A 17,419-nucleotide genomic window follows, 5' to 3' on the forward strand; every position below is an offset into this window, starting at 1 on the left:
AAATGGCAGTCTTACTCAGTATTTTGCCTCTACGCAAAATTATAAAGAGATGTTCCGAGACTTTTGGAGTTTCACCATTGTGAAGCCTTCCGTGAAGCAGAGGATTTCTTGGTCCGACGCATGGTCGCTCGTGATGAAAAGAAAGTCTCTGATCAAACAATGTGCACAGAATTAATTAGAAGGATCCGGTCGCTCCTAATTTTAAATTAACTGCTCAGGCTGCAGTTTGTATGTACTTGATAATAGAAATAAAACCGGTTGTAACTCATTTGAGTTAGATCGCGCGATTTTTGGATTTTTACCGTGGCCAAAGGTAAACAAAGAAATCGCGCTGAATCATGGATCTTGCAAGAAAGAGAAGAAAAGATGTCTATCTTGGGTTTGCTCGGCGGAGCGAATCTCTTTGTGCCTGCAGACCGCTGGTCCAGACGGAAAGAGAGAGAGAGAAGTCCTCCTTGTGTCCGTGTTGAAATCACGGCACCAAAAGAGGAGGAGCTAGGAGTTTCCGGGTTTCTTTTGCTTTCATGGAGGATGTGACGTTGGTGATCCCGCCCCCACGTGACGCAGGTCAACGCGGAAGCTGGTGATGGGAGTTGTAGTCCTTAAAGGAACAGTCCACCGTACTTCCATAATGAAATATGCACTTATCTGAATTGAGACGAGCTGATCCGTACCTCTCCGAGCTTTGCGCGACCTCCCAGTCAGTCAGACGCGCTGTCACTCCTGTTAGCAATGTAGCTAGGCTCAGTATGGCCAATGGTATTTTTTGGGGCTGTAGTTAGATGCGACCAAACTCTTCCGCGTTTTTCCTGTTTACATAGGTTTATATGACCACTGATATGAAACAAGTTCAGTTACACAAATTGAAACGTGGCGATTTTCTATGCTATGGAAAGTCCGCACTATAATGACAGGCGTACTAACACCTTCTGCGCGCTTCGGCAGCAAATTGATACGGAGCTCAGATATCAATGTGCTGCCGAAGCGCGCAGAAGGTGTTAGTACGCCTGTCATTATAGTGCAGACTTTCCATAGCATAGAAAATCGCTACGTTTCAATTTGTGTAACTGAACTTGTTTCATATCACTGGTCATATAAACCTATGTAAACAGGAAAAACCCGGAAGAGTTTGGTCGCATCTAACTACAGCCCCAAAAAATACCATTGGCCATACTGAGCCTAGCTACATTACTAACAAGAGTGACAGCGCGTCTGATTGCGTCTGACTGACTGGGAGGTCGCGCAAAGCTCATAGAGGTACGGAGCAGCTCGTCTCAATTCAGATAAGAGCATATTTCATTATGGAAGTACGGTGGACTGTTCCTTTAAAGGGACTGTTGTAGTTCTTAGACGGACTGTACCTACACTGAACATGATGTATGAACAGGTGAATGTGCATTCTCTTGCACAAAATTAGTATAAAAATGAATGTAGAAATGTATAAATATCTTATGCCAAATTATGGCATGTTACAAAAAATAAAGAAAAAATCTGAGTCCTTGTCTCTGATTTATGAGTCCAAATGCAGTTAATGCACGAGTCCGAGTCATCAGTGCTCAAGTCCAAGTCAAGTCGCAAGTCCTTAAAATTAGGCCACAAGTCGGACTCGAGTCTGAGTCCTGGACTCGAGTACTACAAGCCTGGTTCTGAACACTCATTTATTGTCACATCCTCTCATCTGTCAGTTCGATTACATCGGCTCTTACCTGATAACATGACAGCAAATGAGATCAATGCTGATCCGAATAACCCAGCTATCAGCCATTAGTGTTGGAGCTGAACAGAAACTGTAGCTTCATCAGGATCCTGTGATTAAAAACAACTTATTACACATTTCCTCTCTCTCTCTCTCTCTCTCTCTCTCTCTCTCTCTTTGTCTCTCTTTTCATTCTGTTTAATTAAGAGGCATTTGGCAGCTCTGTTCTCTAGTGGCTCTCTAGGCTTCTAGAGCCAATACGGGAAAACACATTTATATGACAATAAACATCTTGCCAAAAAATGATTCACAATCTACAACTCTCTCATACACACTGATGGTTTAGCTAAGACACAGCACATATATAATCGTGTACCTGGAACTTTTGGCACCAGAAATCTGTAATTACACTTTTTCCTTTTTCTATTTGCCACCATTCAGGTTGCATGGTTAATAGTACCTGTTAAATGTTGGCAGCACTGGAACTAATGCATACATACACACTGAAACAACAATAGAACTAGAAAAAAACCCTCAGTGTTTGGTGGTGCAGTTTATGCTTTCTCTGTTTTATTTGCTGTTTTATTTCTCAACCTGCACAGAGGCTGTTTTTTTCTTCAGAAAATCAGTGTTGTAGTCGAGTCACTAAACCTCAAGTCCGAGTCCAGTCTCGAGTCCCCAGTGTTCACATCCGAGCCAAGTCCAAGTCATTAAAAAAAATTTCGAGTCGAGTCCGAGTTGAATCCACTATTGATCCGAGTGGAGTCCGAGAACAAGACTCCAGCCGCACCATTTGACAGGTTACTGTTTTAGTGCCATTAACATTAGTTTGTTCCTGAACATGACATATGAACAGGTGAATTTGCGTTCTCTTTGTCAGGGAGAGCAAAGTATCCTGTCAGAGATGGTTGGGAGACGGATGTAAGTGCAGAAGGTGTGTTTATTAATACAACCCCGATTCCAAAAAAGTTGGGACAAAGTACAAATTGTAAATAAAAACGGAATGCAATAATTTACAAATCTCAAAAACTGATATTGTATTCACAATAGAACATAGACAACATATCAAAATGTCGAAAGTGAGACATTTTGGAATTTCATGCCAAATATTGGCTCATTTGAAATTTCATCACAGCAACACATCTCAAAAAAGTTGGGACAGGGGCAATAAGAGGCTGGAAAAGTTACAGGTACAAAAAAGGAACAGCTGGAGGACCAAATTTCAACTCATTCGGTCAATTGGCAATAGGTCATTAACATGACTGGGTATAAAAAGAGCATCTTGGAGTGGCAGCGGCTCTCAGAAGTAAAGATGGGAAGAGGATCACCAATCCCCCTAATTCTGCGCCGACAAATAGTGGAGCAATATCAGAAAGGAGTTCGACAGTGTAAAATTGCAAAGAGTTTGAACACATCATCATCTACAGTGCATAATATCATCAAAAGATTCAGAGAATCTGGAAGGATCTCTGTGCGTAAGGGTCAAGGCCGGAAAACCATCCTGGGTGCCCATGATCTTCGGGACCTTAGACGGCACTGCATCACATACAGGCATGCTTCTGTATTGGAAATCACAAAATGGGCTCAGGAATATTTCCAGAGAACATTATCTGTGAACACAATTCACCGTGCCATCCGTCGTTGCCAGCTAAAACTCAATAGTTCAAAGAAGAAGCCATATCTAAACATGATCCAGAAGCGCAGACGTCTTCTCTGGGCCAAGGCTCATTTAAAATGGACTGTGGCAAAGTGGAAAACTGTTCTGTGGTCAGACAAATCAAAATTTGAAGTTCTTTATGGAAATCAGGGACGCCATGTCATTCGGACTAAAGAGGAGAAGGACGACCCAAGTTGTTATCAGCGCTCAGAAGCCTGCATCTCTGATGGTATGGGGTTGCATTAGTCCGTGTGGCATGGGCAGCTTACACATCTGGAAAGACACCATCAATGCTGAAAGGTATATCCAGGTTCTAGAGCAACATATGCTCCCATCCAGACGATGTCTCTTTCAGGGAAGACCTTGTATTTTCCAACATGACAATGCCAGACCACATACTGCATCAATTACAGCATCATGGCTGTGTAGAAGAAGGGTCCGGGTACTGAACTGGCCAGCCTGCAGTCCAGATCTTTCACCCATAGAAAACATTTGGCGCATCATAAAACGGAAAATACGACAAAAAAGACCTAAGACAGTTGAGCAACTAGAATCCTACATTAGACAAGAATGGGTTAACATTCCTATCCCTAAACTTGAGCAACTTGTCTCGTCAGTCCCCAGATGTTTACAGACTGTTGTAAAGAGAAAAGGGGATGTCTCACAGTGGGAAACATGGCCTTGTCCCAACTTTGAGATGTGTTGTTGTTATGAAATTTAAAATCACCTAATTTTTCTCTTTAAATGATACATTTTCTCAGTTTCAACATTTGATATGTCATCTATGTTCTATTCTGAATAAAATATGGAATTTTGAAACTTCCACATCATTGCATTCCGCTTTTATTTACAATTTGTACTTTATCCCAACTTTTTTGGAATCGGGGTTGTAAAAGTGAAGACAGGTAAACAATCCAGAACAGCAGGCAAAATCATAAAACAGTGAAACAGGCAATTGGTCGAGCGAGGCACAAACAGGCTATCAAAGACAAGAAACAGGAAATCAGAGATCAGGAAACCAAACAAGGAAATTAGGCTCGGTAATGTCAGCAACGCAACTCAATACTTCACAAAGTAAGTGTGTTTTCAGTTTTTATATAGGCGTGCTGATTGCGCCTTAATCCTGTGCAGGTACAAGTTGTTTACGGCGTACACACGAGAGTCTGCCTGGTGCGCACACTGTTCTGAGCGCGCCTGAGAGTATCTGATGCACGCGCCAAGGCGCGCAGGTGTGACACTCTTGTACAAAGTTGGTACAAAAATTAATGTAAATATAAATATCTTGTGCCAAATTATTATGGCATGTTACAAAAAATAAAGAAAAAAATCAGAGTCCTCATCTCCAATTTACGAGTCCGAATCCAAGTGCGAGGCATCAGTGCTCAAGTCCAAGTCAAGTCACGAGTTTTTAAAACATACCTGCCAACCTGTACGCATCTTGCGTAGCCGCTACGAATTTTTACCTCATTGTACGACTGTACGTTTTCACATTAAAAAGTACGCATATCGTCCGAACTCGCATTTCAGTCAAGTTCTCGCTGAAGTTGATACCGCTGATCTGTGAGAAAACTCAAAGCCAGAATGGAACGCTTTGCCCAATCCCCCCGCCCCTCTTCCAGAGCGTGTGGCTCTGCCCTCTTCACCCGCTCACCTTCCTCCTTCGCGTCTCTGACTTGAGTGCAGCGGTGCAGCCAGGTGGCTAGAGCGAGTCGGGGATTGAAACGTCGGTTAGAGACGTCGTTTTTATATTTGTAACAGAAACAGTTGTATTTCACGTGTACTCAAGAGCTTCCTAGCTGTTATTTTGTGCATTTACAACACCAACAGTACAGGCTAGTTCTTCATTTAACTTCGAAGACGTCACTCGAGGTTGCATATTCGATGCGGTAACCAACGAAACCTGATTACAAATCCTCTTGCGCTCTCATTGAATCACTATGATAAGTACCACTTTATTGATGTGCTCAACAAAACGTAGCATGTTGTATATCTTAAGGGCAGTCGGTAACTTCTGTCAATGGTAGCCTAGAATGTTTGCAGATGATGTGAAGTCGAAAATTGGTCATCCCTCTTATGAAAAAACCTGCGTGGGACTGCAGTATCAAATGCTTTTTTATCCAGTATTACTGCAGTAAATGCAATATTTCGAATGCAAATGCAATAGTTTGCACATGAAAAAGGCATACTACAAAATACTGCAGTGTACTGTATAATGCAGTATTTTTACTGTATAATTCAATATACTTCCAACATGTTAAAAAATGCAAAAGTCTAAACCTATTGCATGGGAAATTTGTGCATACCATGTTTTGTGTTGAAAGTGCCGTTTTTACATACTGTATTAATTTAATGTGTTGTTATTTATTTTGAAAGAGTGGCTCTGGTTTAATTTTATTTCATTTGCACATGTATTTAATGTTTGTTGTGCTTTTCAAAACGGAAGGAAGTTCCCAAGAGCCATCAATAACAGTTTCCCAAAGTCTATCAATAGGAATGTTTTACAAAACTGGACTATGTTCCCAAGGTCAATCAATAAAACTGGATTGAAAGTGTGTTTTTGGTCTGCTGGTTGTAGTCTGTGGGGGCGCATGCGCGCCGGGTTGGGGTGAGGTTGACGGGGGGGTGTACTCATGAAATTGTAAAATTGTACTCATAAAATTTTTTCAAGGTTGGCAGGTATGCTTTAAAATTAGGGCATGAGTCCTGGACTTGAGTACTACAAGCCTGCAGAAAATGTATAAAACATTGATTTGTATAATTTAAAAAAAAAGCAAACAGTAATACTTTTTGGGGGGCGGCACAGTGGTGTAGTGGTTAGTGCTGTCGCCTCACAGCAAGAAGGTCCGGGTTCGAGCCCCGTGGCCGGCGAGGGCCTTTCTGTGCGGAGTTTGCATGTTCTCCCCGTGTCCGCGTGGGTTTCCTCCGGGTGCTCCGGTTTCCCCCACAGTCCAAAGACATGCAGGTTAGGTTAACTGGTGACTCTAAATTGAGCGTAGGTGTGAATGTGAGTGTGAATGGTTGTCTGTGTCTATGTGTCAGCCCTGTGATGACCTGGCGACTTGTCCAGGGTGTACCCCGCCTTTCGCCCGTAGTCAGCTGGGATAGGCTCCAGCTCGCCTGCGACCCTGTAGAACAGGATAAAGCGGCTAGAGATAATGAGATGAATGAGATGAGCTAGCCAGTTTTAATTAAGCCAGTTAACTAAATGAATACTGACTGTAAGAATGAATAAATATCAAATATAAATAATGATGTAATTGTATTTAATGTTCCATGCATATGTCACATTGTTGGAACAGCTACTCAGAGTTAAATGACTAAACAGTTTGGGTATATCTGAAGGAAAACCCCAGGGTGGAGCTCACATTTTGAGCCTGTGGGATATTTGAAGAAAGGAAAAAAAAGAAGTTGGCGTGCTTATGTGTGAGGAAAATGTGTGTTGGCAGGATTGATCGTGCTTTGGGGTGTTTGTACTGTACTTTAGTTCAAGCGTTCACATGTAATCTGTGTTTACAGCTCAGGCTGCAGACTAATTAACACCCCGGCCCACACTTCCCATCACACCCCCACACTCCCCACGCTATGTTTATCAAACCAAACCATGTCGCCTCTGACAGCCAGACAAGGTTATGCCTGACATCTGTCATCCTCACTGTGTTTGTGTGTGTGTGTGTGTGTTTTCAAGTTTTCTATATGAGGTGAATTTACTTCTCAAAATAAGACAACATGATTGTGTTCTCATCCCTCATTTCTCTCTTTTTCTCTATTTCTGTCTCCACAGATTCGATCCTCAGAAGGGTTTTTGGTGTCAGGTGTTGGATGGAGGCAGAACTAAGTGTTTGGGCAAAAGCAAAGGTCGCAAATATCCTCCTATGGATGCTGAGGTAAAAATCAACTCAAAAAAGAAGCTCTTTTTACACCTATTTTTGTTTGCCTGTGTGCCGAATCAGAATCGATTCAGGGCTGAAGCCATCACTTCTGATTCATTTGCGATTTGATTTGGTTCGTTTCAGATAATTAAACGAATTGAACCATAAAATAACAACAAAGAAAACATGGCTGAGGAACGTGAAGGGCTGAAAACATACCCATAAAACTAGAGAGAAAAAAAACCTTTGCTTAGATATCACAGGTCACCTGAGCATGTACTCGTATAACATTAGCATTGGGTGCTCAATAAATGATAATACAGGATAATTATATAAATAACTGCAATATTTTATTTTATTTTAATATTTATTCATCGGGGCGGCATGGTGGTGTAGTGGTTAGCGCTGTCGCCTCACAGCAAGAAGGTCCGGGTTCAAGCCCCGTGGCCGGCGAGGGCCTTTCTGTGTGGAGTTTGCACGTTCTCCCCGTGTCCGCGTGGGTTTCCTCCGGGTGCTCCGGTTTCCCCCACAGTCCAAAGACATGCAGGTTAGGTTAACTGGTGACTCTAAATTGACCGTAGGTGTGAATGTGAATGGTTGTCTGTGTCTATGTGTCAGCCCTGTGATGACCTGGCGACTTGTCCAGGGTGTACCCCACCTTTCGCCCATAGTCAGCTGGGATAGGCTCCAGCTTGCCTGCGACCCTGTAGAAGGATAAAGCGGCTAGAGATAATGAGATGAGATGAGATTTGTTCATCCTAATATACAGAACACATGGCATTTCTGCAGCATTACAGATCTTCCCTGTGAATCACTTTCAATAAAGAATGTGCTACACAAAACATGCGATATTTGTGATTTCACTTCCTGTAAGTGAGTCGATTCAGAGTCAAATCACTTTCTCACTGCAACTGGACTGTTTAGAGTTCACGCCGGAAGAAGACACTCGGGTTCAATTCAAACAGAGTCAAAGCTGCATATACACGCTGATCAGCCATAACATTAAAACCACTGACAGGTGACGTGAATAACATTTGATTATCTTATTACAGTGGCACCTGTCAATCTCACACAGAATTTTCGGAGGTGTATCGAGTATATTTGATATATCGCACAGCCCTAGTCTGAATCTTCGCTTCATATATATTTTTTATTTTCAACTAGCCAGCCAGGCTGCCTAGTGACAGGAATTACCCGCCAAATGACAAATCAAGTCGCCTCGGGCAACCGGACCACCACAAATTTCAAGCCCTGTGTATATATATATATATATATATATATATATATATACTGTATATAGATAGATAGATAGATAGATAGATAGATAGATAGATAGATAGATAGATAGATAGATAGATAGATATAATATGCAAGAAGGTCCGGGTTCGAGCCCAGCGGCTGACGAGGGCCTTTCTGTGTGGAGTTTGCATGTTCTCCCCCGTGTCCGCGTGGGTTTCCTCCGGGTGCTCCGGTTTCCCCCACAGTCCAAAGACATGCAGGTTAGGTTAACTGGTGACTCTAAATTGACTGTAGGTGTGAATGTGAAGGTGTGTGAATGGTTGTTTGTCTCTGTGTGTCAGCCCTGCGATGATCTGGCGACTTGTCCAGGGTGTACCCTGCCTCTCACCCATAGTCAGCTGGGATAGGCTCCAGCTCGCCTGCGACCCTGTACAGGATAAGCGGCTACAGATGATGGATGGATATAAAACTACATTTAGATACAGCTTATTAACATGAGAATTTAATGTATAGTAGAATACACAGTTCAGAAGTGTTCTAGTCCTTATTCCTTGTTCATTGATTTGAATCATAACATACAGACAACATACAAATATCTTCGAAAAACATGAAAGCACTGCCGGTGTTGTATTTAAAAATCGTTCCATTTATATGAGCTTTTTTTTTTTTTAAATTCACACTGCTAGCACATGCTCGATTCAGATTGTTGATTGTTCATGCAATAGATTTGACTACAAAGCAAATTGCAGGTTTATATTAATGCGCTTGTTGTAATGTGTTAATATGTGTAATATTTCTCTAGTAACAACTTCCACAGGGACTAAACCTACACAGGGCAGTAAAAGTAATTAATCACACCATACTGCCATTGATTCCATTATGACGATTATTATAACGGCTCACGTGCAGCTCGATAATCTGTACATCACATAAGGAATATGATCAGGAATGTACACTGTGTTGAAAAAATAGTACATTGCCGGTTTGAATATTGGTCTTTGTTTATAGCCCAATTATATATACATTATATCCTTCTTTTATGGGCAGTGAGCACAATGGATCAGGCTCATTTCACAGTTTCATATGAAAGCTGTAACAGATCCGGGAGCTCACTTGTGCAGGGTGATATAATGCACACTGTGAACACTCGGTACTTACTAAAGACATTCTGTCGACTTTTATATGGAAATAAAACTGGGAAATAGATTTTTTTTTTTTTTTTTGGTCAGGCTCAATCACCTAAAGACATTCTCCATCTGCTGAATGTATTCTTAAAGAAAATAATACTATCTCATATTATATCAGTAAAATGGCTTATGAAGTGTTAGATTATCACTGTTAATTAGAGTAGCAGCTGTTAAATCGCTGTTTTAATGGAATTCTGGTTTGACTTTACACACAAACACATATTGTGAGTGAGAGGCAGTATTGTATAAATAAATTTTTTTTATTTAAAAAATTACAATTAAATTAACTTTTAAGGTTCTGACTACAAATTTGAATGCTGGGTAAAATGTTCTATTTCTATTGCTGTTGGAGTTTCGAGATGTTTCGCTGCTTCACACACCATGTATCCTATGTGTAAATGTTTTGCTGAGATAAAAAGCGTTCTGCATTTTACGATTCTGGAGATTGACGAAGCAAGTGAGCAACAATATCACATGACCATCGTGGGGCATGTTTGACCTACTTTTAACCAAAACAAATCAGCGTGGGCAAACATGGTGGACTCCGCTCTGCCGCCAGCTAAAAGCCAGAGGAAAAGAAAAGGAAAGTCTGCCAAGTGAGTGCAACTGCAAGATGGAGCAAGGTTAGATGACGTGTCATTTTTCTGGACAGATAACTAAATCATTCTAGCTAGTACTTAGCTATCTTAGCCTTTGAATGCATGGGCTCGACTCCACAGTAGTGAGTATGGAGTTATACACCCAGGCCCGTTTCAAGCTATTTGGGGGCCCTAGGCAAAGGGGGATCTGGGGCCCATAATTATCCCCCCCTCGACGAAAGGCCTTATGGCCGCCTACCCACTGAAGACTTAATAAATAAACATCACACATATTGTAATCATTCTTCCAATTTTTACTTAATAAATGAACTCTTTACATTATTATAAATAATTATCAAACCCAATTAAACACAAGAATAGACAAAATACACACACACACACACACACACACACACACACACACACACATACATATATATATATATATATATATATATATATATATATATATATATATATATATATATATATATATATATATATATATATAAATCAAATATGAAAATAAGACAAAGTAATATAAAATGTGCAAATAACACAACACTAAATATTTACAGTATATACACAAGTAGAAATAACTTCAAATGGTGATTAAATGATTACAAACATGAATAAGAATCTTAATAAGAACCAGCACACACAGAAAAGTGCAAAAGGTTTAGAAAAACACATAAAAATTTAAGAATACACAACTAGAATCATGGGCAAAATGTCTAAAACTGCTGCTTGCGGGCTTTGGCTTCAGCAAAGGCAGCCACAATACCCTCCATGTCCAAAGACCTGCGGACATCACATTCAATTGACATCGGTGCCAGTCCGGAGAGCCTCTCTTGGCCCATGGCGGACCTCATATAGTTCTTAATAAGCTTCAGAGCTGAAAAGCTCCTCTCACTTGAGGCAACTGACACAGGAAGTGTAAGAAGTAAACGTAGTGCAATGCTTAAGTTGCTGTACAAGTCACTGTTATAAACACTGTCTACAAGATAACTACCATTAACATAAGCTAGCTACCAAATTTGCTTGTCGACCCGCTTGGTATTAATGAGTGTGTACACCTTTTCTTCTTTCTCTTCTGGCTCCCTGAGGGGTAATTTCACTTCATATTTGATTTTGTTTTTGTTTTTTTTGCCGCGGAGCTCTGCAACCACTTGACTGGACGGAGATGGGCATTGAGGGGTTGACAACAGACTGTCATTGCACTTTTCGGCCAAAGCATGTAGGGAGGTGCTGTTGTGCATTAGGGGGCCCCCCTTGGAACTAGGGTATTTCAACAAGTGTCATTAGGCGCTGTGCTGCCGCGCTCAAAAAGTTGTCATTGCTATTGAATACATAACCAGTCGTTCGGCAGCGGGGGCCCTTCGAGGGCTGGGGCCCTAGGCAATTGCCAAGTCTGCCTACCTTCTTGCAACAGGTCTGTATACACCTAATGTTTTGATCTTAGAGAAAGAAACAAGAACACAAAAGCAGTAACAGAGAAAATATACATTAGTCTTTTATTCGATCCACATTTACCGGATATGAGCAATTGCGTGCTCTGACTGGCTACTCTATGACTTGGCTATCAGCTCATATACCGTGAGTAGAGAAAAACAAAATGGCGGAGCGTGCGGCTGAACCAACTGAGGATGAAATAAAAACTCTACTGGAAAACAAAACCCCAAAAAATACAAACAAAAGCAATAAAATATGGAATAAAAGTATCTGATGGTAAGAACATGTTTTATTTTTCAAGAATTATTATTATAGCATTTTTCACAAATTGCTACTGTCATTTCACCAGTTTGTTTACATTCTAAGTGGAAATGATTTTGTTGGACGTTTTGTATAAAGTATTTATTTATTGAATTTGCAAAAAATAAAAATAAAAATGCTCTGTTTCTCAAAATCCAGTGAATGTAGATAGAATAAAACAGTTATTCCACTCAATCTTGTCATACATGGCTTATAGCCGACTCGGTGCTATGCACCTCGTCGGCTATCAGCTCCTGTACGACTTGATTTCAGGGAATAACTGTTAACTGTTTCATGGATCTATTCATTAATGTCAACCACAAATTACATCCCTGCAACTCAAAACTCTCCGAGGTCGATGCAGAGTCACGATGTTTTCCGCGCATCGCCATATTGGTGTGATGCAGTTCCATAGTTATGCTAATTAGTTAAAGCTCCTCGCATTCGGCTATTTCTGTAGGGCCATACTGTTTACCTCAAGAGGTAGGAAAATGGTCCCAAAACAGAGAAAAGCGACACTCAGGACATCAAAACGATCACATCTCATCCACATGATATTGTTCTTGCGAGACATAGGAAAATGCCGTGCACGATATTAAAAAAAAGTACAAATTTTTCAGATGACTTTGCAGTCAGCACCTTTAAATATATTTGTTAAAATTTTAAAAATGACAAATATTAATTAGGGCGTTAAAGCTCTAAAGTATAGATTAATATGGTTATAGTTTTATTTTATTTTTACAATTTTCAAGACTCTTATGTAAAGACAAAAAGATTAAAGTACCTTTTGTACCTTTATTTACAACTTCATTCACATGAAATTGAACAAAATCGTGGCTTGGCTAATCTTAGCTGTTCGTGCTGCAGCTCCATTTGGAATCGTTCCAAATTCACTCAAACATCAAGGAAAACTTCAGCAGTGGAAAGAAAAAAAATTTGGCTTTCCAACACTGGAGAGAATGTAGACTGGAAAATAGTATCATGTTGAGATCATATAAGGAGATTTTGGACACACTGACACTTGTAAGATAATGCTAATGTGGTGAGATGTAATCAGGAGCAAAGGCAATATCAACATTTAAATGTGTACACCTGGTAACAAAACTACATTTTAAAAAAAATGTACAAAAGGTGCATTAGTCAATTTATTTTCTTCCTAATAAGATGAATAAACTCAAAAATATATACATGTCCAAAATAATCAGGTTGTAAGCCGTGACTTCAGGAGAAAATCCTTACATGGCTGAGAAAACCCCTTTGGAAAACTGCCTTACAGTCCAGAATGTATTTTTACGTTTATATCGCCATCTAATCAATCATTTTATCAACCCTCCCTCACACTCATTCACTCCGCACACTGGTAACATGCTAATACCGCAGCTTAGCGCTCATTAAGAAGTCGAAAAGGACAGCGACTTCACTTCTGACTGCACCATTCTTATAAATCATCGTGAGCCGGATCGTTTGTGTTTCTATACGATAGGTTATATAGTGTGCTTGAAAAGTATTGAGGATTGTCATGACAATCCTTACTCATGCTAATTCTAGTTGAACCACCGCTTTGTGTTCATGAGATCTTATAGAGCTCCACGGGCTTAACTCATAGAGACCTAATCTTGACAAATGATGCAAATACAGTGGTGCTTAAAAGTTTGTGAACCCTTTAGAATTTTCTATATTTCTGCATAAATATGAACTAAAACATCATCAGATTTTCACACAAGTCCTAAAAGTAGATAAAGAGAACCCAGTTAAACAAATGAAACAAAAATATTATACTTGGCCACTTATTTCTTGAGGAAAATTATCCAATATTACATATCTGTGAGTGGCAAAAGTATGTGAACCTCTAGAATTAGCAGTTAATTTGAAGGTGAAATTAGAGTCAGCTGTTTTCAATCAATGGGATGACAATCAGGTGTGATTGGGCACCCTGTTTTATTTCAAGAACAGGGATCTATCAAAGTCTGATCTTCACAACACATGTTTGTGGAAGTGTATCATGGCATGAACAAAGGAGATTTCTGAGGACCTCAGAAAAAGCGTTGTTGATGCTCATCAGGCTGGAAAAGGTTACAAAACCATCTCTAAAGAGTTTGGACTCCACCAATCCACAGTCACACAGATTTGTGTACAAATAGAGGAAATTCAAGAACATTGTTACCCTCCCCAGGAGTGGTCGACCAACAAAGATCACTCCAAGAGCAAGGCATGTAATAGTTGGCAAGGTCACAAAGGACTCCAGGGTAACTTCTAAGCAACTGAAGGCCTCTCTCACATTGGCTAATGTTCATGTTCATGAGTCCACCATCAGGAGAACACTGAACAACAATGGTGTGCATGGCAGGCTTGCAAGGAGAAAGCCACTGCTCTCCAAAAAGAACATTGCTGCTCATCTGCAGTTTGCTAAAGATCACGTGGACAAGCCAGAAGGCTATTGGAAAAATGTTTTGTGGACAGATGAGACCAAAATAGAACTTTTTGGTTTAAATGAGAAGTGTTATGTTTGGAGAAAGGAAACACTGCATTCCAGCATAAGAAACTTATCCCATCTGTGAAACATGGTGGTGGTAGTATCATGGTTTGGGCCTGTTTTGCTGCATCTGGGCCAGGACAGCTTGCCGTCATTGATGGAACAATGAATTCTGAATTATACCAGCAAATTCTAAAGGAAAATGTCAGGACATCTGTCCATGAACTGAATCTCAAGAGAAGGTGGGTCATGCAGCAAGACAATGACCCTAAGCACACAAGTCGTTCTACCAAAGGATGGTTAAAGAAGAATAAAGTTCATGTTTTGGAATCACCAAGTCAAAGTCCTGACCTTAATCCAATGGAAATGTTGTGGAAGGACCTGAAGCGAGCAGTTCATGTGAGGAAACCCACCAACATCCCAGAGTTGAAGCTGTTCTATATGGAGGAATGGGCTAAAATTCCTCCAAGCCGGTGTGCAGGACTGATCAACAGTTACCGGAAACATTTAGTTGCAGTTATTACTGCACAAGGGGGTCACACCAGATACTGAAAACAGAGGTTCACATACTTTTGCCACTCACAGATATGTAATATTGGATCATTTTCCTCAATAAATAAATGACCAAGTATAATATTTTTGTCGTATTTGTTTAACTGGGTTCTCTTTATCTACTTTCAGGACTTGTGTGAAAATCTGATGATGTTTTAGGTCATATTTATGCAGAAATATAGAAAATTCTAAAGGGTTCACAAACTTTCAAGCACCACTGTACAGTATGATGTGGGAATAGCTGCAGCGCCCCCTGGTGAACTGATCGTGGAGTCGGCTATAAGCCATGTACGACGAGATTGAGTGGAATAACTGTTTTATTCTATCCACATTCACTGGATTTTGAGAAACAGAGCATTTTTATTTTTATATTTTGCAAATCCGATAAATATAAATGTTATACAAAACATCTGACAGAATCATTTCTGCATAGAATGTAAACAAACCGGCGAAATGACAGGAGCAATTTGTAAAAAATGCTACAATAATAATTCTTGAAAAATAAAAAAAAGATACGTTCTTACTATCAAATACTTTTATTCCATATTTTGTTGCTTTATTTATTTAGGTGTTTTGTTTTCAAGTAGAGTTTTTATTTCATCCTTGGTTGGTTCAGCAACACACTTTGCCATTTTGTTTTTCTCTACTCATGGTATATGAGCTGACAGCCAAGTAGTAGAGTAGCCAATCAGAGCATGCGATTGCTCATATCCAGTGAATGTGGATTGACTATATCTCATCTCATCTCATTATCTCTAGCCGCTTTATCCTGTTCTTGTTTGGTTTATTGTTTATTTGCACATAAAAGAAACAAGTCATTTTGTTAAAACAGAGAAAAAAGAACATGCAGGGGAAGACCAGAAACCTCCAAGGTTTTTCAAGGGTTTTCCCCTATACTATGATTAATTACTGTATGGTCATAACAATTTCTGTGATTATAACATACATACAGTACATAAATAAATAAGATCAAACAAATGAAAAAAGCAAATCATTATCGAAATACAAAAAAATAAGGAAAACTAACAAACTAACTAACTTATGAGATAATACAATCAAATAAGGCGGCACGGTGCTGTAGTGGTTAGCGCTGTCGCCTCACAGCAAGAAGGTCCGGGTTCGAGCCCCGTGGCCGGCGAGGGCCTTTCTGTGCGGAGTTTGCATGTTCTCCCTGTGTCCGCGTGGGTTTCCTCCGGGTGCTCCGGTTTCCCCCACAGTCCAAAGACATGCAGGTTAGGTTAACTGGTGACTCTAAATTGAGCGTAGGTGTGAGTGTGAATGGTTGTCTGTGTCTATGTGTCAGCCCTGTGATGACCTGGCGACTTGTCCAGGGTGTACCCCGCCTTTCGCCCGTAGTCAGCTGGGATAGGCTCCAGCTTGCCTGCGACCCTGTAGAACAGGATAAAGCGGCTAGAGATGATGAGATGAGACAATCAAATAACATATCAAATTAAACAGAAGTTAAAGAAAACCAAATACACAATTTGAACTAATAAGTAATAAATCATAAGTACATAGTAGAAAAAATTAAAAAAAGTAAATACCCAATCTTTACATATATAAGTAAACATAAAAAACAAGAAAAACAAACAAATCAGGAGGTGGTAGTTGGCTTGTCTATGAAATCATTTTTTATATATTTTTTGAAAGTGGGTAGGGACAAACAATTTCTTAGGGATTGACTTAAACTGTTCCATATGAAGGGGCCTCTAAACATTATTGTGAATTGCCTTAGATTAGATTTTGTCATTATTGGCCTTAAATTGTTTTGCTGTCTGGTACTATGACTATGTATATCTAAATTGAATTTGAATAAATCCTTGTAATGCTCTGGTAAATAAGAACTTTTATGGATTACGTTATGAACGACAATGGCTGTTTGAAGTTTGTTTATGTCATATACATAACATGGTCGCAGGCAAGCTGGAGCCTATCCCAGCTGACTACGGGCGAAAGGCGGGGTACACCCTGGACAAGTCGCCAGGTCATCACAGGGCTGACACATAGACACAGATAACCATTCACACTCACATTCACACCTACGGTCAATTTAGAGTCACCAGTTAACCTAACCTGCATGTCTTTGGACCGTGGGGGAAACCGGAGCACCCGGAGGAAACCCACGCGGACACGGGGAGAACATGCAAACTCCGCACAGAAAGGCCCTCGCCGGCCACAGGGCTCGAACCCGGACCTTTTTGTTGCGAGGCGACAGCGCTAACCACTACAGCACCGTGCCGCCCTATATACTGTATATACAACCCCGATTCCAAAAAAGTTGGGACAAAGTACAAATTGTAAATAAAAACGGAATGTAATGATGTGGAAGTTTCAAAATTCCATATTTTATTCAGAATAGAACATAGATAACATATCAGTTGTTTAAACTGAGAAAATGTATCATTTAAAGAGAAAA

General features: G+C 40.2%; 1 protein-coding gene across 3 annotated transcripts in view; it reads left to right on the top strand.

Annotated features, from left to right (window-relative positions):
- ndst3 (N-deacetylase/N-sulfotransferase (heparan glucosaminyl) 3) overlaps positions 1 to 17,419 on the top strand; it is a 167,881-nt gene that overhangs the window by 133,250 nt on the left and 17,212 nt on the right. For all 3 annotated transcript variants that reach the window (XM_060916597.1, XM_060916595.1, XM_060916596.1), the window contains exon 13: positions 7,135 to 7,237. In XM_060916597.1, the coding sequence (XP_060772580.1) occupies positions 7,135 to 7,237 (103 nt within the window). The remainder of the gene's footprint in view (positions 1 to 7,134; positions 7,238 to 17,419) is intronic.

The sequence above is a fragment of the Neoarius graeffei genome, chromosome 3, assembly GCF_027579695.1.
Source record: "Neoarius graeffei isolate fNeoGra1 chromosome 3, fNeoGra1.pri, whole genome shotgun sequence".
NCBI lineage: Eukaryota > Metazoa > Chordata > Actinopteri > Siluriformes > Ariidae > Neoarius > Neoarius graeffei.